The 25,790-nt window shown below is 41.7% G+C and overlaps 1 protein-coding gene and 1 pseudogene across 11 annotated transcripts; both read right to left on the bottom strand.

Moving 5' to 3' along the window:
- Positions 1 to 1,747: 1,747 nt before the first annotated feature.
- On the bottom strand, positions 1,748 to 8,523 carry LOC741102 (myosin regulatory light chain 12B-like; annotated as a pseudogene).
- Positions 5,386 to 25,762, bottom strand: HAUS2 (HAUS augmin like complex subunit 2). 11 transcript variants are annotated; one of them, XR_010151649.1, is made up of 7 exons: positions 25,620 to 25,738; positions 16,027 to 16,119; positions 14,910 to 14,979; positions 13,451 to 13,539; positions 12,920 to 13,052; positions 10,445 to 10,553; positions 5,386 to 7,709 (listed from the first exon to the last, which is right to left on the bottom strand). XR_010151649.1 is itself a non-coding variant. In XM_063794829.1 (7 exons), exons 5-7 carry the CDS (start codon positions 13,024 to 13,026, stop codon positions 7,500 to 7,502), a joined length of 426 nt encoding a protein of 141 aa, XP_063650899.1. In that variant the 5' UTR covers positions 13,027 to 13,052; positions 13,451 to 13,539; positions 14,910 to 14,979; positions 16,027 to 16,119; positions 25,620 to 25,747; the 3' UTR covers positions 5,386 to 7,499. The 11 variants fall into 11 exon arrangements, 9 of the variants coding, with proteins under 9 accessions (XP_063650899.1, XP_001154778.2, XP_063650901.1 ...); XM_063794829.1 differs by having other exon boundaries at positions 25,620 to 25,747; XR_010151650.1 differs by lacking the exon at positions 5,386 to 7,709 and adding an exon at positions 8,439 to 8,873.
- Between the last annotated feature and the right edge of the window lie 28 nt (positions 25,763 to 25,790).

Genomic DNA, 25,790 nt, shown 5'->3' with positions numbered 1-25,790 from the left:
GGCAGATACCCTTTCTTCTCAATGATTTCCTTAATGGTGTCTAGGAACTCATTTGCTCCCTCTTGGTCAGCAGAAGCTGCTTCTCTTGTTATCTTGACATATTTTAAACCAAACCTTTCCAAATGTATCAAATCATCCCTTACTGGCATAAAATTGTTTGGATCGTTCACCTTCCTTTTGCTTCAAGTTGTCATATAATGACTTTGCTTGTTCTCAAATCATATTAAGAGTATATAGGTATATAGATAGGTATGTTTTCCTTTTTTTCTTTTTTTTCTTTTCTTTTTTTTTTTTTTTTTTTTTTTTTTGAGATGGAATCTCACTCTGTCGCCCAGGCTGGAGTGCAGTGGCGCGATCTTGGCTTACTGCAACCTTCAACTCTCTGGTTCAAGCAATTCCCCTGCCTCAGCCTCCCGAGTAGCTGGGATTACAGGCGTGTGCCACCACACCCAGCTAATTTTTTTGTATTTTTAGTAGAGACGGGGTTTCACCATGTTGGCCAGACTGGTCTTGAACTCCTGACTTCAGGCAATCTGACCACCTCTGCTTCCCAAAGTGTTGGGATTAGAGGCGTGAGCCACCACGCTGGCCAGGTATGTTTTTCTTATAGCAATCCTGTACCCACATAAAAGCTTCATTTTCTGTTTGTTGTTGTGTGTTTTTGGTTGTTTTGTTGTTGTTGTTGTTGTTTGAGACAGAGTCTTGCTCTGTTGCCCAGGCTGGGGTGCAGTGGCACGATCTCAGCTCACTGCAACCTCTGCCTCCTGGGTTCAAGCGATTCTTCTGCCTCAGCCTCCCGAGTAGCTGGGATTACAGGTGTGCACCACCATGCCTGGTTAATTTTTGTATTTTCAGTAGAGATGGGGTTTCACCATGTTGGCCAGGCTGGTCTCAAACTCCTGACCTCAGGTGATCTGCCCACCTCGGCTTCCCAAAGTGCTGGGATTACAGGCATGAGTCACTGCACCTTGCCAAAAGCTGCATTTTCAATATGAGATAAAAAGACATTTCAGGGCTGGGCACGGTGGCTCACGCCTGTAATCCCAGCACTTTGGGAGGCCAAGGTAGGAGTATTGCTTGAGCCTAGTAGTTTGAGACCAGCCTGGGCAAAATGGTGAGACCTCATCTCTACAGAAATTAAAAAATAAAAATAAACTATAAAAAGGTATTTCACAAAAAGCTCAAGGTTTTTGTGCGTCCTGGTGTAGTTGTGGTCATGGCTGCACAATTTTTTTAAATTTTACAATGGTCCTTACAATGGATTCATTTATCATGAAATGGAGGCAACCACAGCTGCAGATCTATAGTACATATCAAGCAATTCAGCTTTTTCTTGTAATGTCATGACTTTTCTCTGCTTCTTGGGAGCACTTCCAGCATCACTAGTGGCACTTGGTACTGGTCCCCTGATGTTATTCAAGGCTTATGATATTGCACTGAATACGGTGAAAAACACCCAAGAACCTCAAGAGATCACTTTTATTGTGATACACAGTTTACTGAAGAGAGGAACTGCTATGATGATTAGCATCACAGAGTTTTAAGCAGATGCTGGCAATACTTGACTCACTAAAACAGGAGGCAGTTACAAAATTACAGTAGTACAGTACGTACTAGTTTATAGAGTTATGTTTTGGGGGGGCTTTCACATTTGTTGATTTTTATTGGCGATCTCTTTTTCAATACAATTTATGGCATCATCCCCATTTCCAGTCTGATTATACAAGTGCTAAGTGGCAGACAGTTCTGGAATAAATACATTTTAAAAAAAAGGCAAAGCTGTGAAACTAAGTTGCATGCAACAGGTTCTATGAGGGTGGGGGAAGTGTGTGAGAAATAAAACAGAGTAAGACAATGTAATTGGAAGGTTTTAGCTAAAGTTCTTTTCAGTCATCTTTGTCTTTTACTCCATGTTTCAGGATGCTTGTGAACTCGATGTAATTGAAATTTCCCTTTTTGTCAATAGGTGCTTCTCTGTGCAGCTCATCCACTTCCTCATCTGTAAACTGATCCCCCATGGTTGTCATCAGCTCTCTCAGGTAATCTTCCTGAATGGTGCCTGTTGCTTCTTCATCAAAGCAAGCAGAAGCATTTCTGATGACATCTTCAGATCTGTGCCATTTAACTTCTCACCAAACATAGTGAAATTAATGGGCCCTGGTGCCTCATTCATCGTGGCATCAAGGTATGCATCAGTGGGATTCTTCCCTAGAGAAGCAAGCATATCATGCAAATCTTCCTTGTTGATGAAACCATCTCTGTTCTAATCAATCATGTTGAAGGCCTCTTTGAACTCCTGAATCTGTGACTGGTCAAACATGGCAAACACATTGGATATTGTGCACTGAGGGCATTTCTTGGTGGTCTTCGTCTTTGCCTTTTTGCTCGACATGGTGGTGGTTTAATTCTGGCGCCAAACACCGTAACTGGAGCCACCCTGTGCGAGATGACGAGCGACAGTGAAGAGTGTGGGGCTGTGGCCGGACAGTGGCGGCTATGGAGTTATGATTTAATACTGCATTTTAAATTTGCTAACACGTACAGTCTGTATGTTTTCATAAAATTTAACTTTTAATTGATTTGTGTGTTTTGTGGTAGTAAATGATAGACTTGTATCTATATATATTTTTTGCATTCAAGATATCTGTAGGCCACACAGTTCATCTGTGAATTTTTCTTTTTCTTTTTTTTTTTTTTTTGAGACAGAGTTTTGCTTTTGTTGCCCAGGCTAGAGTGCAATGGCACCGTCTCAGCTCACTGCAACCTCCGCCTCCCGTGTTCAAACAATTCTCCTGCCTCAGCCTCCCAAGCAGCTGGGATTACAGGCATGTGCCACCATTCCTGGTTAATTTTGTAATTTTAGTAGAGACGGGGTTTCTCCATGTTGCTCAGGCTGGTCTTGAACTCCCAGCCTCAGGTGATCCACCCGCCTCCGCCTCCCAAAGTGCTGGATTACAGGCGTGAGCCACTGTGCCTGACCTGTGAATTTTTCAAGCTGTCACAAAGCTCCAAATTTCCAATATATTTATTGAAAAAAAAAATTGTGGCTGGGCACAGTGGCTTACTCCTGTAATCCCAGCATTTTGGGAGGCCGAGGTGGGTGGATCATGAGGTCAAAAGATCGAGACCATCCTGGCCAACATGGTGAAACCCTGTCTCTACTAAAAATACAAAAATTAGCCGGGCATGGTGGTGTGCACCTGTAATCCCAGCTACTTGGGAGGCCGAGGCAGGAGAATTGCTCAAACCCAGGAGGCGGAGGTTGCAGTGAGCTGAGATGACACTACTGCACTCCAGCCTGGTGACAGTGAGACCCTGTCTCAAAAAAAAAAAAAAAAATTGCATATGCACTTCAAGCTTATATTGTTCAAGGGTCTAATGCATAATTTTTTTAGTAAACTCAATTAGTGGATTCCCCAAATTGTGAGATAAATCTTTTATGTAAATTCATGTGTTTTACAGATATGTGAAGAAATCCCACAATACACTAATTACAGTCTTATTAAAATCTCAACTCTATTATAGATTTTGCATGTCAAGAAATCTTTTAGGTTCTGCTATTCCTCAGACTGTTCCTGACTTCATTGAGGGTTTCAGAGGATAAATCAGGGGTCAGACTGGTAGAGTCACATAGAGAAAGAAAGAAAATAAGAAAAATGCTAGGAAAACCAGGCAGCATCTCAATTCCTCCAGAATAGTCTTCACAAACTGGCATCACTGTTATGCTGGCAATAAATTTGCAAATCTCACACACCTCTTCTAGTGTAAGTAGGAAACACAGACATTCAGGCTAGGTGCAAGGGGCTAACACCTATAATCCCAGCACTTTGGGTGGCCAAGATTGCTTGAACCCAGGAGTTCAAGACCAGCCTGGGCAACACGACGAGACCTCATCTCAACAAAAAAATTTAAAAGTTAGCTGGGTGTGGTAGGGCACAGTTGTAGTCCCAGCTACTTGGGAGGCTGAGGTGGAAGGATCCATTGAGCCCAGGAGGTTCAGAGTGCAGTAGGCTATGATTGTGCCACTGCACTCCAGCCTGGGTGAGAGCAAGACCATCTAAAAAACAACAACAACAACAACAACAACAAAAGGCATGCAGAGCTAATTTTTTTTTAGTATCCACACATCTAAAAGTTGAATAATTAAAGAAAAATTAATCAGCACCGATTGACTCTGGAAGAGTATTAAATTAGCTTTTCTCTTTGAAGTAGACCTCAGGCTTAACTTACCTCAAGCTCTTTTGATTCTGAGAGCCTATATGCCTATACTGTATAAGTTAAACAGTGCATCAGTCCTTTCTATCACTTTAAATTCAGACTAGGACTAAAAAATTTTAGTTAGAAATTACAAGTTTATTTTTATATTTTGAAAAAGGCGTAATAGAAAACAAAAATAAACAACCAGGCATATCAATATTTGTGACATACACACAAAAATGAATATAGGAAATAACACGAAGAAAAAGCATAGTATGTTTTGAAACCAACGTGGGGTATGAACAGATTTTTGATGAAATACAACTAAAGGTTTTAAGTGTCTATGTAATGTTCGAGATATTACGATCACTCTTATCCTACTAGCAAAAATTAGCAAACTAGGCTTTAAAACATGATTCCTGTTGTTTTAGCAGGATTTATTTTGGTAATGATCCTGCTTCCTTATAAACAACTAGTTTACTTATCATTGTTGAAGGCTTCTTGTGTTAAGGAGTGCAATGAGGCCAGGCACAGTGGCTAACACCTGTACTCCCAGCACTTTGGGAGGCTGAGGCGGGAGGGTCGTTTGAACCCAGGAGTTCGAGACCAGCCTCAACAACATGGCAAAACTCTGTCTCTACAGAAAATACAAAGATTAGCCAGGCGTGGTGGCGCGTGCCTATAGTCCCAGCTACTTGGGAGGCTGAGGTGGGAGGATCACTTGAGCCTGAGAGGTCAAGGCTGCAGTGAGGTCAAGATCGGGCCACACCACACTCTCAGCAACCTGGGTGACAGAGTGAGATCCTGTCTTAAAAAAAAAAAAAAAAAGAAAGAAAAGAAAAAAACAAAACTGATGTACATGTTTTAAAGCAAAACAGAACCCCAAGTCTAAAAGTAAAATAAGCCAAGGTTAGTTACAATACTGATTAAAAAGAGTATATCCTGAGGCAGTTGTTAGTATATCACTCTCTATTATATGCACAATAACCTCTGATAGGTAAAATAGCTGAGCATTTTGCAAGGTAAACCTCCAAAGTTATACCACAATGTGCCTTTTTCTTTGCTGTTTCTTCTTTGCCTATTCCTACAGCTACCAGTAAACACTTAGGAACTGCTTTGTGTGCCAGGGTCTCCAAGACTACCTCCAGGTTCCATGATTTGGTAGGAGAATTCACAAGACTCAGCATATCATCACACAGCTATGATTTATTACAGCAAAAGCATATGAAGCAAAACAGCAAAGAGAAAAGGTACAGAGGCAAAGTCTGGGGAAAACCAGGTATAAGCTTCCAGAGTCCTCTAACAGTGGAGTCACACATATGTGTTGTTTCATTCCACCAGCAACTGAATTGTGACAACATGTGAGAAATGTTGTTTACCAGGGAAGCTTGTTAGAGATACAGTGCCCAGGGTTTTTACTGGGGGCTGGTCACGTAGGTACCTTCTACCTACCATGTACCAAAATTCTAGACTCCCAGGAAGAAAGCAGGTTTTCAGCACAAACCACAGGTTAGCTACCATGAACGACTCTTTTCAGTGAGTGGAGCCCTCCTGTTAAGGTTTAAATATGTCCCCCAAAGTTCAAGTGTTGGAAATTTAATTGACATTGTAAAAGTGTTATGAGACCTTTAAAAAGTAATTAGGTAAGGAGGGCTTTGCCCTCATTAATGAATTAGTGCTGCTATCTCGAGAGTGGGCTCATGATAAAAGGCTAAGTTTAGACCCATATATCTTTCTCATGCTCACTTGCCATGTGGTGCCTTCTGCCATGGCAAGACCCTCACTAGATGCTGGCGCCATGTTCTTGGACTGCCTAGCCTCCACACCTGTCAACCAAATAAACTTCTGTTCATTATAAAATACTTAGTTTGTGTAATTCTGTTATGACAGCAGAATAGACTAAGATACCTTCTGATATCTAAGTTCCCAGATGCAACAGCTGAGGACAAACCTTATAATCAGGCCTTTCAAAGGATAAGTCAGGCTGGCTGTGTTACTCTTTTCTGCATACTTAGTGATATTCCCACAGGAATAATCATCATAGACATTTTCAGATTCAAGAAGACCCTTCTAATTCAGAAACACCTTTTTTTTTTTTTTTTGAAGACAGAATCTTGCTCTGTTGCCCAGGCTAGAGTGCGGTGGCACGATCTGGGCTCACTGCAACCTCTGCCTCCTGGGTTCAAGCGATTCTCCTGCCTCAACCTCCTGAGTAGCTGGGATTACAGGCACATGCTACCATGCCTGGCTAATTTCTATATTTTTTATTTTTTTGGAGATGGAGTCTTGCTCCGTCACCCAGGTTGGAGTGCAGTGGCACGATCTTGGCTCACTGCAACCTCTGCCTCCTGGGTTCAAGCGATTATTCTGCCTCAGCCTCCCAAGTAGCTGGGATTACAGGCGTCCACCACCATGCCTGGTTAATTTTTTATATTTCTACCAGAGATGGGGTTTCACCATGTTGTCCAGGCTGGTCTCAAACTCCTGACCTCAGGTGATCCACCCATCTGGGTTGGCCTCCCAAAGTGTTGGAATTACAGGTGTGAGCCACTGCGCCCGGCCTAATTTTTGTATTTTTAGTAGAGACAGGTGTTTCGCCATGTTGGCCAGGCTGGTCTCGAACTCCTGACCTCATGATCTGTCCACCTAGGCCTCCCAAAGTGCTGGGATTACAGGCGTGAGCCACCGTGCCTGGCCAGAAACACACTTCTTTTTTTTGAGACAGGGTCTTACTGTGTCGCCCAGGCTGTAGCGCAGTGGCGTGATCATGACTCATTGCAACCATGACCTCACAGGCTTAGGTGATCCTCTTACCTCAGCCTCCCGAATAGCTGGGACTACAGGCATGCACCACCATGGTCGGCTAATTTTTTGTTTATTTTGTAGATATGGGATTTCACCATGTTACCCAGGCTGGTCTTGAACTCCTGGGTTTAAGTGATCTGTCCGCCTCAGCCTCCCCAAGTGTTAGGATTACAGGTGTGAGCCACCACACCAGACCATAAACACACATTTTTTTAAAAAGAGAATTTCCCACCTGAGAAATGGTTAATTCACTTATATTAATAAATTGTCATGGCCATTTTTTAGCTTCTCTAGTTTTACTGAAAGGTAGAATAAAAATATATGAAAAACAAAGGAAAAGTCAGTTTGGTCTTAATGAACCTGAGATCTTGATACTCCAATATAAAGCAGGTTCTTTCAGTATTACCAGCAGCAAAGACTGTTAATACCCATGTTACAGTCAACTAGAAATAGACTTCATATGACTACACATAATTAAGCAAAAATAAAGTTGATGACTACTTGGCATTAATAGTTTGGACATGAACTTTAGAAGTAAAAGGTAAAGGAGGCATTATAATATCATGTTTATAAAGATAACTTTCTTCAGCTAATATTTTGGGGATACAAGACGAAACTTCGTTTTGTTGTTTACGCCACTTGAGTATATTCTCTGCCAGTTCTTCTGTCTCAGTCACCAATATATCCATCTTTGCTAAAGCCTGGTTCTGTAACATTTGAAAAGGGAAACAGGAGAAATTATGTCTCTTATTAATTCATTATATCATCAGTAACTGATACCAAAGGTTAACACATGATCTTTTTCCAGCCCCTTACTTCAAAAGCTCCTTAAAACTGTGCTTTCCCACTTCTTACAGTACAAACCTACTCTTTGTGAGCTCACCTCTTTTGTCTTCAATAATCACTCAATGCAGATGACCCTCAATTTATATTGCTAAACCTAACTTCCTTCCTAAAATTCAGGCCCACATGTAAGACTACTGGTAATCTCTATCTGGATGTACCTTCAATATCTCAAACTCAGTCTAACTACACTTCAAAAATGATTGACCATTTACTACATGTGCAAGATGTGTCAAAAAATAAACTTACTAACCTCTTTTTTTTTTTTTTTTTGAGATGGTGTCTCACTCTGTTGCCAGACTGGAGTGCAGTGGCGCAATCTCAGCTCACTGCAACCTCCGTCTCCTGGGTTCAAGCGATTCTTCTGCCTCATCCTCCCAGGTAGGTGGGACTACAGGCACGTGCCACCACGCCCAGCTAATTTTTTGTATTTTTAGTAGAGACGGGGTTTCACCATGTTAGCCAGGATGGTCGTGATCTCCTCACCTCATGATCCACCCACCTCAGCCTCCCAAAGTGCTGGGATTACAGGCGTGAGCCATTGCGCCCAGCCCACTTACTAACTTCTTTAACCCACACTTGATACTACTCACCTTCAAGTCACCCAGACTAGAAACTTCATTATTGTTGATGTGTCCCTTGTCCAATTCATAGCCAAGTTCTAAAAATGTGACCTCCAAAATCTAAAAAAATTATCTTCTGTATTCCTATGCTTTAAATCTTTTATCTGAATGATGGTAATTAGTCTCCAGGTTTTTCTGCCTTTGGTTTCTCTGCCTAGTCTTCTAATCCAGAGCTGATCAAACTTTAATGTGCACAGGAATCACCTGAGGAACTTGTTAAAACGTAGATTCTGATTCTGAAGTTCTAGGGTGCATGATGTCTGTAGTTTTGTATTTATAACAAGCTTCCAAGTGATGTTGATACTCTCTGCCCATACTCAAGAGTAGCAAGGCTCAGTCTGCTCTATCCAATATTTTCTCCATGATTAAGGCAGTTCTAATCAAGTCACTCCTCTGCACCCTTCACTAAAAAAAGAAAACACACACACACACACACACACACACACACACATTCAATGGCTCCCCAATACTCAGACAGTAAAGTCTAAGGTTATTAGTCTGGTTTTTAAGGCACTGCATAAACTAACCCTGAGCTAATCTCCTCAATACCTTTATGCATCAGCCAAAGTGGAGTATCACTTTTCCCCCATACTCTCTGGGTTCTTTGACTTTTATGTCTTTCCTCACATTGCTCCTTTTGGCCAAACTATTCTTTCTGATGCATGTCCGAATTTCACTTATTCCTTAAGATTCAGCTTACTTTGGCAAGTGCGGTGGCTCAGGCCTTTAATCCCAACACTTTGGGAGGCTGAGGCAGGTGGATCACCTGAGGTCAGGAGTTGGAGACCAGCCTGGCCAACATGGCAAAACCCCGTCTCTACTAAAAATACAAACTATTAGCCAGGCGTGGTGGTGGGCGCCTGTAATCCCAGCTACTTGGGAGGCTGAGGCAGGAGAATCGCTTGAACCCAAGAGGTGGAGGTTGCACTGAGCCGAGATTGTGCCATTGCACTCCAGCCTGGGCAACAAGAGTGAAACTCCATATCAGAAAATAAATAAATAAATAAAGATTCAGCTTACTGCTAACACCTAAATAAATCTTTACTGAAAAGCTGGACATGGTGGCTCATGCCTGTGATCTCAGCACTTTAAGAGGCTGAGGCGGGTGCCTCACTTGAGCTTAGGAGTTCGAAACCAGCCTAGGTAACATAGTGAGAACTCGTCTCTATTTAAAAAACAAAACAAAAACTTTATTGAAGTCTTCCTATCCCTATCCTACTCAGAATCCTCCTAAACTGGAAGTAATTCCTCCCTTTTCTATGCTCAATAGATGGCATCTCTTTGTAATTCTTTGCTGCATTTATTATGCAAATATAATCCTATAAGTAGAAAATGTATATTTTACAGCTGTCTCACCAAACGTTGAGAATTTGAAGGCAGGGATTGGTCATATCTATCTTTCACAATACATGTAGCATAGCCACGGCACAATGAAGCCAACACATGTTTATTAAATGTTGGAATAAAATAATTTAAAATGGCTTCTAAATAAAAATTATATAAAAAAGAAAATGTTAAATCCAAGGTCTAAATAAATAAACACTTCTTCTTCTTTTTTTTTTTTTTTTAATGGGAGATGGAGTCTTGCTGTCGCCCAGGATGGAGTGCACTGGCACGATCTCAGCTCACTGCAACTTCTGCCTCCCAGGTTCAAGCAATTCTCCTGCCTCAGCCTCCCGGGTAGCTGGAATTACAGGCACGCACCACCATGCCCGGCTAATTTTTGTATTTTCAGTAGAGATGGAGTTTCACCATGTTGGCCAGGCTGGTCTCCAACTCCTGACCTCAAGTGATCCACCCGTTGTGGCCTCCCAAAGTGCAGGGATTACAGGTGTGAACTACCATGCCAGGCCAAGAAAATACTTGATTTAAAAATTAACTAGCTCGTAATATTAGCTATTAAAAAGCTAAACTGGGAGAGCACAACTCTAAGTTTCTAGTAAAAAATAACTAAAGATTGCTATATTAATACTCACCATTTTCTTTAGATTTGCAGCTAAATGAGGAATATTTCTAATTGTTTCAAGGTGGGTTTCTAATCTCTCAATGAAAGTCACAGCCAACTCCAGCAAATGTACCATATATCTGAAAGAGAAAGAAAAAAGTCAACCATTTTTTTAAGTTTAATTGTTTTACGTTCCTTTTCTTTTCCTTTAATCAGGACTTTTAATTTGAGATAAGAATTACAATCAACCTAGAGAGCCAATAACAACCTTCCTGCATTCATAGAAATATTAGTGATTAAAAAAAGGTCCTTCTCTTTTACTTTAAGCAACTTGTCATCCAAATAAAAAAATGGAAAGAGACAACAGTAATCCTATCTGGAATCCAACTTAATGTTAGAGAAACCTCAATGTTAATCATTTTCTCCCTAGATAAAAAAAAACCCCATTCCATTTTCTTTTTTTTTTTTTTTTTTTTTTTTTTTTGAGATGGAGTCTTGCTATGTCACCAGGCTGGAGCACAGTGGTGCAATCTCGGCTCACTGCAACCTCTGCCTCCTGGGTTCAAGCAATTCTCTTGCCTCAGCCTCCCGAGTAGCTGGGATTACAGGCGCCCACCACCACGCCTGGCTAATTTTTGTATTTTTAGCAGAAGGGGTTCATTATGTTGGCCAGGATGGTCTCGATCTCCTGACCTTGTGATCCACCAGCCTCGGCCTCCCAAAGTGCTGGGATTACAGGCGTGAGCCACCTTGCCCAGCCCCATTTCTTTCTTTCTTTTTTTTTTTTTTTTTTTTTGAGACAGAGTCTGACTCTGTTGCCCAGGCTGGAGTGCAGTGGCACAATCTCGGCTCACTGTAATCTCTGCCTCCTGGGTTCAAGTGATTCTTGTGCCTCAGCCTCCTGAGTAGCTGAGATCACAGGCGTGCACCACTACATTCAGTTAATTTTTGTATTTTTAGTAGACACAGGGTTTTGTCATGTTGGCCAAGCTGGTCTCAAACTCCCTGCTGGCCTCAAGTGATCCACCCATCTTGGCCTCCCAAATTACTGGGATTACAGGCGTGAGCCATGACGCCTGGCCTCATTCCATTTCAACTTACTCATTCTCTGTGAAGAATGAAGACAATAAGGATAAATGTACTTCATTGAAATAGCCTACATAGAAAGCTACTTTGAATCTCTGCACTTGCAAAAATGCTTTCAAATCATTGCCTAGTTCTTAGATGTAGTACAATATATACATTAAGGGTAATGATAATGTACTAAACAGATACTGAATATAGCCACAAGAAAGGGGTTTTGTTTTCTGTTTTGAGACAGAGTCTCACCCTGTTGCCCAGGCTGGAGTGCAGTGGCACAATCTCAGGTCATTGCAACCTCTGCCTCCTGGGTTCAAGTGATTTTCCTGCCTCAGCCTCACCAGTAGCTGGTATTACAGGCATGTGCCACCATGCCCAGCATATTTCGTATGTTTTGGTAGAGATGGGGTTTCACCATGTTGGCCAGGCTGGTCTTGAACTCCTGGCCTCAAGTGATCAGCCACCTCGGCCTCCCAAAGTGTTGGGATTACAGGCATGAGCCACTGTGCCCAGCCTTGTTTTGTTTTTTTGGAAGAATAAGTTTTTGTATATCTATTATTTTCCTACAAAATAAAAACTCTGACACTTAAGATACTGATTTGCTTAAGCTAGTGAGGCACTGGCGGAGAAAGTTAGCAATGAGATCCCCAGATGCTTGCTTCGTATTTATTTGAGACAGGGTCTCACTCTGTCACCCAGGCTAGTGCAATCACAGCTCACTGCAGACTTGACCTCCTGGGCTCAGGTCACCCTCTCAGCTCAGGAATACAGGTGTGTTCCATCATGTGTTGCTAATTTTTATATTTTTTTTTTTTGTAGAAACAGGGTTTTGCCATGTTGCCCAGGCTAGTATTTATCATTAGTCATAATCTACATCTTCAATTTGATACTTGTAATACTCTGTGAGGAAGAGGGCAATAGAACTCATCTCTATTCTATTTATTGGGAAACTAAGGCAAAAATGTAAATCATTTGCTCAAGGCTTTGAGGCATATAAACAGTAGAGATGAGAACAGAATCCAGGTTTTTTCCTCCCTTAGTTGATAGTGTTTTCATCTGCCCCAGTTAAACCCCGCCAATAGAATTTTTACATATAGGCAACATTAACTCAACAATGAATTTACTTTACAACAATGAATTTACTTCACATACAAACAGTTTTTATTGTTACATGTTATGGATCTAATTTCTTTCATTAAACTCATAATTTATAATTCCCAAAACACGATGGCCAAGTTCTTCCTTTTTGCCATAGGTATAATGGTTTAAAAGCAAAGATTTTCTTTCTGATTTAATATATCACCATTAATAATGTTAACAAATACAATCACTAATTGTTTTATGAATTCTGCTACAAAGTAACTGCAAAACAAAAAGTAAACTCAGAAAACAGGTGTAACTGTTAATTTCTACTTTTCAGTCTAACCTGTGATAAACAGCTTCAATAGGTAAGTTTTCCTGGCACATGGGTTTCAACAGTCTTTGCCTAAGGGATCTCTTCTCTTTCAGCACTGCTTCCAAATGATTATTCATGCTTTGCAGAGTATGACACTTCTGAGCTATACAAATTAAAAACAGTAATTATAGTTAGCAATAGGACAAATAACAGAATAATTTCTTCTTTGCCTTGGTTTGACACTACCAATGTCAAAAATTCATCCTATCATTACCCTCCTGTCTCCTTTTTGCTGTCTTTAATACCAATACCAATTTCATTTTCAACAACTTTCTCTTAGTCGGTTTTTGTATATCTAATATATTTCTATTATCTCTTTTCCTAGTGATAACCAAATCTAGTGCTAAATTCTTTCTCTGTGTTTCTCATCTCTACCTCTTATTCAGTTCTTATAGCCAGAGCTATATTCTTAACACAAAGTCTTTTTTCCTATCCCTGACTCTAATAGTCTATAAAAGACCATCGAAAAAGAGTCACCTTAGCTGGTGCTCTAGCTCATACCTGTAATCGCAGTGTTTTGGGAGACTGAACCGGGAGAATTGAGGCCATGAGTTCGAGACCAGCCTGGGCAACATAGCAAGACCTCATCTCTACAAAAAAATTGAAAAAACAAAAATTAGCTGGGCATGGTGGCACATGCCAGTAGTCCTAGCTACTTGAGAGAATCAGTTGAAACCACGTGTTGAAGTTACAGCGACCTGTACTTCAGCCCGGGTTACAGAGTGACACTCTTAAAAAAAAAAAAAAGTCATCCTACAAGCTATTTCTGATTATCTCATTATTTTCCCCATTCAGTTAATGGCTGCCAATTGACCTTTCTTTAAAATTCTTCTTTGGAAAAATTCAGATTTGCAGAAAAGTTTCAAAAAAAGCTTGGTGAACTCACACATACATTTTACTTACATTCACCGATTATTAACATTTGGCTACATTTTCTTTTTATCTTCTTTCTCTCTCTCCTCTCTCTCTCTCTCTCTCTCTAATTTTTGCTGATCCACTTTAGAGTAAGCTGCAGACAGCATGATATTTTTTACCTGTAAAACGTTAGCATGTATTTCCCAAGAACAGGAACATTCTCCTATATAACTACAGCACATTATCAAATTCAAAAAATAACATTAATACAATACTACCAATATTTAATACAGTCCATATTTAAACATCACTAAGTATCCCAATAATGTCCTTTACAGCAAAAAGAATTTTAATTTTTGAGACAGGGTCTCACTCTGTCACACAGGCTGGAGTGGAGTGCTACGATCACAACTCATTGCAGCCTCGACCTCCCAGGCTCAAACAATCCTTCTGCCTCAGCCTTTCATGTAACTGGCACTACAGGTACATGCTACAATGCCTGGCTAGTTTTTGTATTTTTTTTGTAGAGATAGGGTTTCACCATGTTGGCTGGTCTTGAACTCCCGGGCTCAAGCAATCCACCCACCTTGGCCTCCCAAAGTGCTGGGTTTACAGGCGTGACTCTCCACGCCTGGCCACAAGAACATTTTCTCATCAAATATTCAAAACATTGCCAGCCATGGTGGTATGTACCTGTGATCCCAGCTACTTGGGAGGGTGATTTGGGAGGACTGCTTGAGCCATTCAGGACTACCCTAGGCAACATAGGAAGACCTCATCTCATTAAAATAAAAAATCGATCCATGATCATACAGTGCTTTAGTTGTCATGTCCCTTTAGTCTCTTTTAATCTGAAAAGTTCCTCAGACTTTGTCTTTCAAGTTCTCCTGACTTTGAAGAGCCAATTTGGTGACTTTTTATGCTATTTGTACTACTCAAGCCAACAGAACTTCTATTTCAGCATAGAAATAGAAGATTTCATTAGCTTTGGGACAACACCTGGAAAAACGATGGTGTATCATAATTTGACTGACTGGTGCTTATTTACAGTAATCCAAGAAAAAGTTGAAATTCCAGTGATTATCCACTTAACCAAACCACTTACCCAAAAAGAAAGGATGAACAACATCTGCTGTATCTTTTTCTAGTTTCAGGAGTTCAATTTCCAGGTTTTTCTACATGAGGAACAAAAGTAACATTTAGCTCAATCACAAAGTGTCCATGGCCAGGTGCGGTGGCTCACTCCTGTAATCCCAGCACTTTGGGAGGCTGAGGCAGGTGGATCACCTGAGGTCAGGATGTAGTGAGCCGAGATTGTGCCACTGCACTCCAGTATGGGTGACAGAGTAAGACTCTGTCTCAAAAAAAAAAAAAAAAAAAGAGTCCAGGGGATTTACTGAAGTTTTTCATTTTGCTGTTCTTGCCCTGCTGCTGCTACTCTTACTACTATTACCGTAACTACTATTAGTAAGTAAACATGTAGCTAGCTAGTTATGTGCTAGACACTGTTCTAAGTTCAAAGGAATTGCTGTTTGAACCAATAAAGTTTTTTTGTTTTTGAGACAGGGTCTCCGTCTGTCACCCAGGCTGGAGTGCAATGGCCCAAACATGGCTCACTGCAGCCCCGATTTCCTAGGCTCAAGTGATCCTCCCAGCTCAGCCTCCCAAGTAGCTGGGACTACAGGTGTGTGCCACCATGTCTGGTTACTTTTAAAATTTTTTGTAGAGACGGGATCTCCCTGTGTTGCCCACACTGGTCTCAAACTCCTGGGCTCAAGCAGTCCTCCCACCTTGGCCTCCCAAAGTGCGAGGATTATAGGTGTGAGCCACTACATCTGGCCAACTTTTGTTTTTGTTTTCCTATACTAGGAGTAGAAAGTGAAAAGTTCAGGCCGGGCGCAGTGGCTCACACCTGTAATCCCAGCACTTTGGGAGGCCAAGGCGGGCAGATCATGGGGTCAGGAGATCGAGACCATCCTGGCTAACATGGTGAAACCCCATCTCTACTAAAAATACAAAAAATTAGCCGGGCATGGTGGCGGGCACCTGTAGTCCCACCTACTCATGAGGCTGAGGCAGAAGAATGGCTTGAACCTGGGAGGCGGAGTTTGCAGTGAGCCGAGATTGTGCCACTGCACTCCAGCCTCCAGCCTGCGTGACAGAGCAAGACTTCGTCTCAAAAAAAAAAAAAAAAAAAAGAAAGTGGAAACAACATGATTTACCTGGTAGATTTCAGCTTGAATATTTGTGATCTGCTGTAGTCTGGTGAAGTTCACAAAACAAGAAACTGTTTTCTTAGACATGTTTAACATCTCCTATTGGTAAATGAACAAGGAAAGTAGCAGAATGTCACAAAAAGTTTCTAGGTACATTGGAATAGCATGCCCATAGTCTAAAATATGAGAAAATATTATGTTCAACACTGCCTTTGAACATGAAGTACAAAGTAAAATAGTAGCAATGTGTAATTCCTGTTTTAGAACCTTCACCATCACAAATCACTTGCTCAAATATTTAAAAAAAAAATAAGAGAAACAAGCAACACACTCCCTTTGTATTATTTCCTAAGGTACCATACAAAATAGATTTGTATTACTGATAGTTTATCAAAGGATTCAAAGGCTAAATTTGTTGGAGAATCACCTCTACCTTTCCAAATGACTCAGGCCCAGTCTCTCAGAGCTTCCGGGGTTGAAATCAAATACTTTTCGCCTTCATGGAATTATTTATCTGATTCGTTAAATGACCTCAGTTGGCTACAAGTCATTCATACTGTGTATGTTCACATTCTTATCTTTTAGTTAAAGGATTATTTGTATCCAGGCATAATTATTCTTTTAAAAAGGTTACCCCTTCTTTTTCATCCTTTCATTCCATGAGTCCATGCACATTATCTCAGAATTGAGTATTATCTTGTGCATTCCTAGACTTCATCCATAATTTTCTCTATCATCTTGCTTTCTAGAATGCTAGCACAGCAAAGAACTTCATATATATAATATATATAATATATAATGTATATATTATATAATATATATAATATAATGTATATATAATATATAATATATAATGTATATATAATATATAATATATAATGTATATATAATATATATGTAATATACATAATATATAATATATTATATATAATGTATATATAATATATAAAATATATATAAAATATATAATATATATTATATTATATAAAATATATATAAAATATATAATATATATTATATTATATATAAAATATATTATATAAAATATATATAAAATATATAATATATATTATATTATATATAAAATATATTATATATTATATTATATATAAAATATATTATATATAAAATATATATTATATATAATATATAATATATATAAAATATATATTATATATAATATATATTATATATAATATATATTATATATAAAATATATATTATATATAAAATATATATTATATATAATATATATATTTTTAGATGGAGTCTCACTCTGTCGCACAGGTTGGAGTGCAGTGGCGCAATCTCGGCTCACTGCAAGCTCTGCCTCCTGGGTTCATGCCATTCTCCTGCCTCAGCCTCCTGAGTAGCTGGGACTACAGGCGCCCATCACCATGCCCGGCTAATTTTTTTGTATTTTTTAGTACAGACGGGATTTCACTGTGTTAGCCAGGATGGTCTCGATCTCCTGACCTCATGATCTGCCCACCTAGGCCTCCCAAAATGCTGCGATTACAGGCGTGAGCCACCGACTGAGTTTCGCTCTCGTCACCCAGGCTGGAGCACAATGGCAACATCTCTGCTCACTGCAACCTCTGCCTCTTGCATTCAACTGATTCTCCTGCCTTAGCTTCCCAAATAGCTGGGATTACAGCTTCCCAAGTAGCTGGGAGTTTTTGGGATTACTGCCACCATGCCCAGCTAATTTTTTTTTTTTTTTTTTGAATTTTTAGTACAGTTGGGGTTTCACCATTTTGGCCTGGCTGGTCTAGAACTGCTGACCTCAGGTGATCCACCCGCCTCAGCCTCCCAGAGTGCCCAGATTACAGGCGTGAGCCACCGCGTCCAGGCCAAAGAACTTTAGAGATCAGATAGGCCAGGGACTGGAAAACTATAGTCCATGAAATAAATGCAGCCCATTACCTGTTTTTGTACAGCCTGTGAACCAGGCATGGTTTTTATATTTTCAAATTTTTGGGAAAAAGAAAATCAAAGACAATATTTTATAACAGGCTGGGCACAGTGGCTCATGCCCGTAATCCTGAACTTTGGAGGCTGAGGTGGGTAGATCATTTGAGGTCAGGAGTTCAAGACCAGCCTGGACAACATGGTGAAACCCCATCTCTACTAAAAATACAAAAATTAGCCAGGCAGGAGTGGTGCATACCTGTAATCCCAGCTACTCGGGAGGCTGAGGCAGGAGAATTGCTTGAGCTTAGGAGACAAGGTTGTGGTGAACTGAGATTGCCACTGCACTCTAGTCTGGGCGACAGAGTGAGACCCTGTCTCAAAAAAAAAAAAAAGCCTGGGCGCAGTGGCTCACACCTGTAATCCCAACATTTTGGGAGGCCATGGCAAGTGGATTACCTGAGGTCAGGAGTTTGAGACCAGCCTGGCCAACATGGTGAAACTCTGTCTCTATTCAAAAAAAAAAAAAAAAAAAAATTAGCCAGGCGTGGTGGCAGGCGCCTGTAATCCCAGCTAGTCAGCTAGTTCGGGAGGCTGAGGCAGGAGAATTGCTTGAACCTGGGAGACAGAGGCTGCAGTGAGCCGAGATTGCGCCACTGCACTCCAGCCTGGGTGACAGAGCGAAACTCCATCTTAAAAAAGAAAAGAAAATGATTTGAAATTCAAATTTCATGGTCCAGAAATAAAGTTTTATTGGAACACGACTTCTCTCATCCATTTACACTCTATCTCTGGCTGCTTTTATACAACCACCTAGTTGTGTAGCTGCAACCATATGGCCCACAAAGCCTTACATATTTACTCTCTGGCTCTTCATAGTAAAAGTTTACTGTCCAAAAATAATCAATTTTATGAACACTTACTGAGTTAGGCAACGAAATATTCAAATATGAGTGAAACAAGCTCTCTACCCTCATGAGACTCATAATGGATGGTAAGAAAAAGGTATTCTAGATAGAAAGATCAAAAACATTACAAATGCTCAATAACCACCAGTGTTAGCATATATGTGAAAAGAGGGGTAAGATGTAGCTGAAAACATAGTCTCCAACATAATCATAGATGATCCTGAGTGCTATGCTCAACAATCATACTGCAGAAAATGGGAGCAACTGAACATTTTCTGGTGAAGAAGTAATATAATCATACATAATACTTATTTCGAAATACAGGCTGGCATGATGGCTCACACCTGTAATCCCAGCACTCTGGAAGGCTAAAGCAGGAGAACTGCTTGAGCCCAGGAGTTTGAGACCAGCCTGCACAACACAGGGAGACCCTGTCTCTACAAAAAATTAAAAAAATTAGCCAGGCAGCCGGGCGCGGTGGCTCACGGCTGTAATCCCAGCACTTTGGGAGGCCGAGGTGGGCAGATCATGAGGTCAGGAGATCGAGACCATCCTGGCCAACATGGTGAAACCCCATCTCTACTAAAAATACAAAAATTAGCTGGGTGTGGTGGCGTGCCTGTAGTCCCAGCTACTCGGGAGGCTGTGGCAGGAGAATCACTTGAACCCAGGAGGCGGAGGTTGCAGTGAGCAGAGATCACGCCATTGCACTCCAGCCTGATGACAGAGAGAGACTCTGTCTCAAAAAAAAAAAAAAATTAGCCAGGCATGGTGACATGTGCCTATAGTCCCAGCTACTTGGGAGGCTGGGGTGGGAAGATCCCTTGAGCCTGGGAGATTGAGGCTGTAGTGAGCTGTGATCATGCTACTGCAACTCCAGCCTGGGCAACAGAGTGAGACCCTGTCTCAGCGGCGGCAGGGAAGGTGGGGATATTTAACTGGGGCAGTATGAAAAATAAAACTGGCTGGGTGTGGTGGCTCACACCTGTAATCCCAGCACTTTGGGAGGCCGAGGTGGGTAGATCGCCTGAGATCAGAAGTTGGAGACCAGCCTGGCCAACATGGTGAAACCCTGTGTCTACTAAAAATACAAAAATTAGCCAGGCATGATGACATATGCCTGTAATCCCAGCTACTAGGGAGGCTGAGATGGGAGAATCACTTGAGCCCAGGAGGCTGAGGCTGCAGTAAGCTGTGAGCGCACTACTGCACTCCAGCCTGAACAACACAGAGAGACTCTCTCTTAAAAAAAAAAAAAAAAAATACACCTACAAAACAAACAAAATAAAAACACTAATGAAGAGGGAGGAGGGAATAGGGAATAGTACAGAGTTTACATCTGGAGTGATAAAGATGTTTTTGAAAATAGTTGCACAATATTGAGTATAGTAAATGCCACTGAATTGTACATTTTAAGACAGTTAAAATAGTAAATTTTATGTTATATGTATTTTACCACAATAAAAAAAAAAGAAGGAAAACCCTGGTAACTAGCTAACATAAAGAAAAAACACTAGTGGAGAAATAGACTGGAGATGTTGGATATTTAAACAGGTGGCTGCTATAGTATTCCAGGTAAGGATGAGAATGTGGACTAGGTCAGTAACAGTTAAAAAGGAAAGGAAGAAAAGATGGGAGTTCCTGCAAAGATGGAATTGACAAATTTTAGTTGATATAGTAAGGGATAAAATCCAGTTAATACTCTAAGGATTTTGCTTCAGGTGAGTGGACAGAGTTATGCCATTCACTGAAGTAGATAACACAAGATATTTTACTGATGGCAAAATTGAGGAACAGGAAAGTATTACTCCAACTTCACACTGCCAGTGTGTGCCAGGATGGAAGTGAGAACACATCTAATCCACTGCCCTTCCATCATATCAGCTGACCCTTTTTTTTTTGTTTCTCTCAGGAGGTAAATGAAAGTAAAATATTTTCTACAATTTATCACATTGTAACCAACCTGTTCACTGGTATATCTCCCTCTCTCCATGCTTACACACTAATCTTAGTTGTATATCTGGCAAACTAGTAAACCGTCGGGTTCAACAATAGAGTAATGGTGCTTAGCTAAGAACATGCAAGAGAAACCAGAGGAAAAATAAGAATGTTTAAGAAGCAGATAACAAAAAAAGAGAGAAGAAAGAAAGAGGGTCAGGTGCAGTGGCTCTCACCTGTAATCCCTGCACTTAGGGAGGTGGAAGCTTATTTTCCATAATAAATAGGAAGTACAACTATTTGAGGATTGAGACTTAGTTTAACACATTTAAAAAAAAAAAAAAGAAAAAAGTATCAGGGATTGGGGAATACAGAAAAGTCTTTTCCTTTAGCTATTGTTACTATATATTGCTATTACATGCCCCAAAGGGCAAAAGAACCCTGAAAATGAAAGGATCCTGAGAAAAAGGAGTCTATTCAGGGTATTTCTGTTTATTCCGTGGCTAGGCACAAGAAGAAGCTCAAATCCAGAACCTTTATACTTAATATAAAAATCCTGGCCTGTAATCCCAGCACTTTGGGAGGCCGAGGCAGGTGGATCACGAGGTCAGGAGTTCGAGACCAGCCTGACCAACATGGTGAAACCCCGTCTCTACTAAAAATACAAAAATTAGCCGGGCGTGGTGGTATGTGCCTGTAATCTCAGCTACTTGGGAGGCTGAGGCAGGAGCATTGCTTGAACCCGGGAGGCGGAGGTTGTGGTGAGCTGAGATCGTGCCATTGCACTCCACCCTGGGCAGTAAGAGCGAAACTCCATCTCAAAAAAAAAAAAAAAAAAAAAAATCCTGGTAACATTATATACCATATATGTATGTATAAACTTGTAATTTGTGGGCACTCTTTCTTCTTTTTCCTATCCCTTCCTTTTCATACTGAATTCTAGCTGAGGGACATTAAAAGGGAGGTAGTATAGCAGAGAATTTAAGAGCAGGGGCTCTCAAATGGGAGAAGAGGTGTAGAGGAGAGTAGGACACAAGTTAAGAAAATAGAATTAGTAGATTCTGTGGGTTTTTTGGTAGATCCAGACCGTGATCTTATTAATTGCCAATAAGCAATGATCAAGCTTTGGTCAAGACTCCATGACTCACTCACACTTGCTGGAAAAATATCTAGAATGTAAGGCCACTAAAGCAGTCCCTAGGGGAATAAACTAAAGCAATACCCCATTATCCTACAGACAGCCCTACCTTTCTTTCACCAAATCACTCTCTAACAGATTGAAACAAAACTTCAAACAAGCTATGTTTTCTAGAAGAGTTGTATCAAATCACAATTTAAGGAATCATTCAATTTTTTAAAAATCCTTGCCAGCAGGAACTCAATAGTCTTAATTTTTAATGCACAAAAAATGATGTGCATTAAAGGGATGGGCTGTTTGAAGGGATGACGTGACAAATCATTTTGAAAGAATCAATGCTAAATCCTTCTAATAAGAAAAGGTTTTTGGCTGGGTGTAGTGGCTCATGCCTGTAATCCCGGCACTTTGGGAGGCCGAGGCGGGTGGATCATTTGAGGTCAGGAGTTCGAGACCAGCCTGACCAATATGGTGAAACCCCATCTCTACTAAAAATAAAAAAAATTAGCCGGGCGTGGTGGTGCGCGCCTGTAATCTCAGGTACTCAGGAAGCTGAGGCAGGAGAATTGCTTGAACCAAGGAGGCGGAGGTTGCAGTGAGCCAAGATTGTGCCACTGTACTCCAGCCTGGGCAACAGAGTGAGACTCTGTCTCAGGGAAAAAAACAAAAAAACAAAAAAAAGAGACAAAAGTTTTTATGTATAAAGTTTGCTTAAAGTAAAACCAACCTACAAGTCTGTAAATAGCTCCCTCATTGGGACTAGCTGTGTAGTAAGGTTGTCAGAAGTCTTAAGGAGCTATGGAGTGGGATCTTAAGGAGCTATGGAGTGGGACATGTTAACTGTAGGTAAAACCAGTAACTGTCTAATTAATGTTACTTGAGAGACAGTAGACACCCCCAAGACAACCACCATCCCCAAAAAAGAGTTCACCCATCAATGCCTGAAATTCTGTCACCAGTGCCTTACTCCTTTGGTTTAGGCATTTGTATTTCCTACCAATGCTCTTTAGAGGGATACCAAGTACCAAAAGTTGGGGGGTTGTTTTTTTTTGAGACAGGGTCTTACTGTGTCACCCAGGCTGGAGTGCAGTGGCACGATCTTTGCTCACTGCAATCTCCACCTCCAGGGCTCAAGCGATTCTCATGTCTCGGCTTCCCGAGTAGCTGGGATTACAGGCACCTACCACTATACCCGGCTGATTTTTGTATTTGTAGTAGAGACTGGGTTTCACCATGTTGGCCCGGCTGATCTCAAACTCCTGACCTCAGGTGATCCACCCGCCTCGGCCTCCCAAAGTGTTGGGATTACAGGAGTGAGCCCTCAAAAATGTTTTCTATTATGAGTTTGCCAAACTATTTTGTGACAGGAGAACTGGACAATACAAGTGAGAGTACTAGGTAACCTGATAAGAAGAAAAAGGCCGGGTTCAGCTCCCAGTACTTTGGGAGGCCGAGACAGGCAGATCACCTGAGGTCAGGAGTTTGAGACTACCCTGGCCAAAATGGTGAAACCCCGTCTCTACTGAAAATATGAAAATTAGCAGGTGTGATGGCAGGTGCCTGTAGTCCCAGCTACTCGGGAGCACGAGAATTGATTGAACCCAGGTGGCAGAGGGTACAGTGAGCCAAGATCACACCACTGCACTCCAGCCTGGGCAACAGAGGGAGACTATGTCTCAGAAAAAAAAAAAAAAAGAAAAGAAAAGAAAATACAGGAGAGGGCCGGGTGCGGTGGCTCACGCCTGTAATCCCAGCACTTTGGGAGGCAGAGGCAGGCAGATCACGAGGTCAGGAGATCGAGACCATCCTGGCTAACATGGTGAAACCCCATTTCTACTAAAAATACAAAAATTAGCCGGGCGAGGTGGTGAGCACCTGTAGTCCCACCTACTCATGAGGCTGAGGCAGGAGAATGGCATGAACCCAGGAGGTGGCGCTTGCAGTGAGCCAAGACTGTGCCACTGCACTCCAGCCTGGGCAACAGAGCGAGACTCCGTCTCAAAAAAGAAGAAAACACAGGAGAGAAGGGAGGAAGGATTACACTGTAGAGTGCTGTGGTCACTCCTGGTAAAGTTTGTCAACTAGGACCACCTGAATCTCCCCATCACCCACACAATGGGTGTTCAACAAAAGCTTAAAATCTTTTAATACAGTATCACAGCCTCTTATAACAGTTCATCTTGAGAGAGGATACAATGTGTCAAAAGGGAGAGTACTAAGATCTAATTCTCCTTTAACAGTCTAGTGACCATGGGCAAGTTTCTTGGTCTAAGCCTTAGTTTCTTAAATTAAAAAATACTGTAAGGTATTAGAGTCTCTAATGGCTCTTCTGACCATAAAAAGTTATGTATTTTCCATAAATCTTCCATCATGTTTGTAGTGTTTTTTTTTTTTTTTTTTTTCCCTGAGACAGGGTCTCACTCTGTCGCCCAGGCTAAGTGCAGTGGCCCGATCGCATCTCACTGCAACCTCCATCTCTTAAGCTCAAGCCATCTTCCCATCTGAGCCTCCAGGACCCATGTGGTCCGCGGAGTAGTTGGGACTACAGGTGTACGCCACCATGCCGGCTAATATGTGCTGATTTTTACAGATCAGTTTAACTTTTCTGTTTTCTTTTTAGTGAAATTCCTCAACTTCCTCTATATATCAAAATTTATTTCCCCATTTTTCTCAATGCCCTTGATCCCACTTGCCCCATGCCCTCCTGTCACTGCATTCCATTATTTCCTCACATGTTCAATTTCTCCCTCTGTTGGCTCCTTCCTCCGACATGCTCCTCTTGCCCAAACTAAAACTGCCACTCCGTGACTCCTTGGGTTAATGTCTCTTTTCTCTCCTTCTCAAAATTAATCTCTTCCTCCATTCACGTTCCAAAGTCTTATCTTTTTAGCCAAGGCTTTTTTTTTTTTTTTTTTTGCCTTTAAAGATGCCAAGGCCGGGCGCGGTGGCTCACGCCTGTAATCCCAGCACTTTGGGAGGCCGAGGCGGGTGGATCACGAGGTCAGGAGATCGGGACCATCCTGGCTAACAAGGTGAAACCCCGTCTCTACTAAACATACAAAAAAGAATTAGCTGGGTGTGGTGGTGGGCGCCTGTAGTCCCAGCTACTCCAGAGGCTGAGGCAGGAGAATCGCTTGAACCAGGAAGGCGGAGGTTGCAGTGAGCCGAGACCGCGCCACTGCACTCCAGCCTGGGCGTTAGAGCGAGACTCTGTCTCATATAAATAAATAAATAAATAATAAAATAAAATAAAAATGTCAAAAAAGAGCTTCCGGCGCTCTTCTCTACCCAGCGCCTCCCGCCCCAAATACGATTCAACACTTCCCACAAACGAGCATTGTTGGGAATGCTTGTTCCGCAAGGGGACAGAACGACCCGTATTTCCCATCCCCGCCCTTACACTACAGTCTAGACGCAGTATCACTGGATGAAAAAAAGGCTGGTAACAGTCTAATCTCCCACAAACTGGACTGGGACAAATTTACCCTACAGACACTCAAAACACAGTCTACCCTAAACACCATCTACTCAGATCCCCGCTTTCCAAGCACCCACGGCAGAACGTTCGCGGCTGTTGCCTGGAAGGGGCTCTAGTACAGACCCCAACCAGGACCCTCACCACTCACACAGCCAGCAGCACCAACTCACAGCCATATTGTTGCCACCGTGGGCACCCCCTTGATGACACCACCGCCACCCCCACGTACCTGATTGACCATCCCCGAAGCTATGAAGTGGCCTAGCACTAGCCCAGCGCCGTTAGGCGCGGACGCCGGGTCCCACGGGTTGGCAGCGGCCATGGCTCGGACGCACCTCCCGCGAAGGCGCCAAGAGTGAGCGGGATCGCAGGGCGAACGCACGGCGCGGCTCGATGACGT

Source organism: Pan troglodytes, chromosome 16, assembly GCF_028858775.2.
Source record: "Pan troglodytes isolate AG18354 chromosome 16, NHGRI_mPanTro3-v2.0_pri, whole genome shotgun sequence".
NCBI classification, from domain to species: Eukaryota; Metazoa; Chordata; class Mammalia; order Primates; family Hominidae; genus Pan; species Pan troglodytes.
This window is presented reverse-complemented; position numbering and strand designations above follow the sequence as displayed.

Coding starts and splice junctions, on each gene's coding strand:
- HAUS2 (XM_001154778.4), bottom strand. CDS start 25,712: ATGGCCGCTGCCAACCCGTGGGACCCGGCGTCCGCGCCTAACGGCGCT. Junction 14,980..16,026: donor TTCAAGCTGAAATCTACCAG/GTAAATCATGTT, acceptor TTCCTCATGTAG/AAAAACCTGGAAATTGAACT. Junction 10,554..12,919: donor ATTGAAGCTGTTTATCACAG/GTTAGACTGAAA, acceptor TTTCTCTTTCAG/ATATATGGTACATTTGCTGG.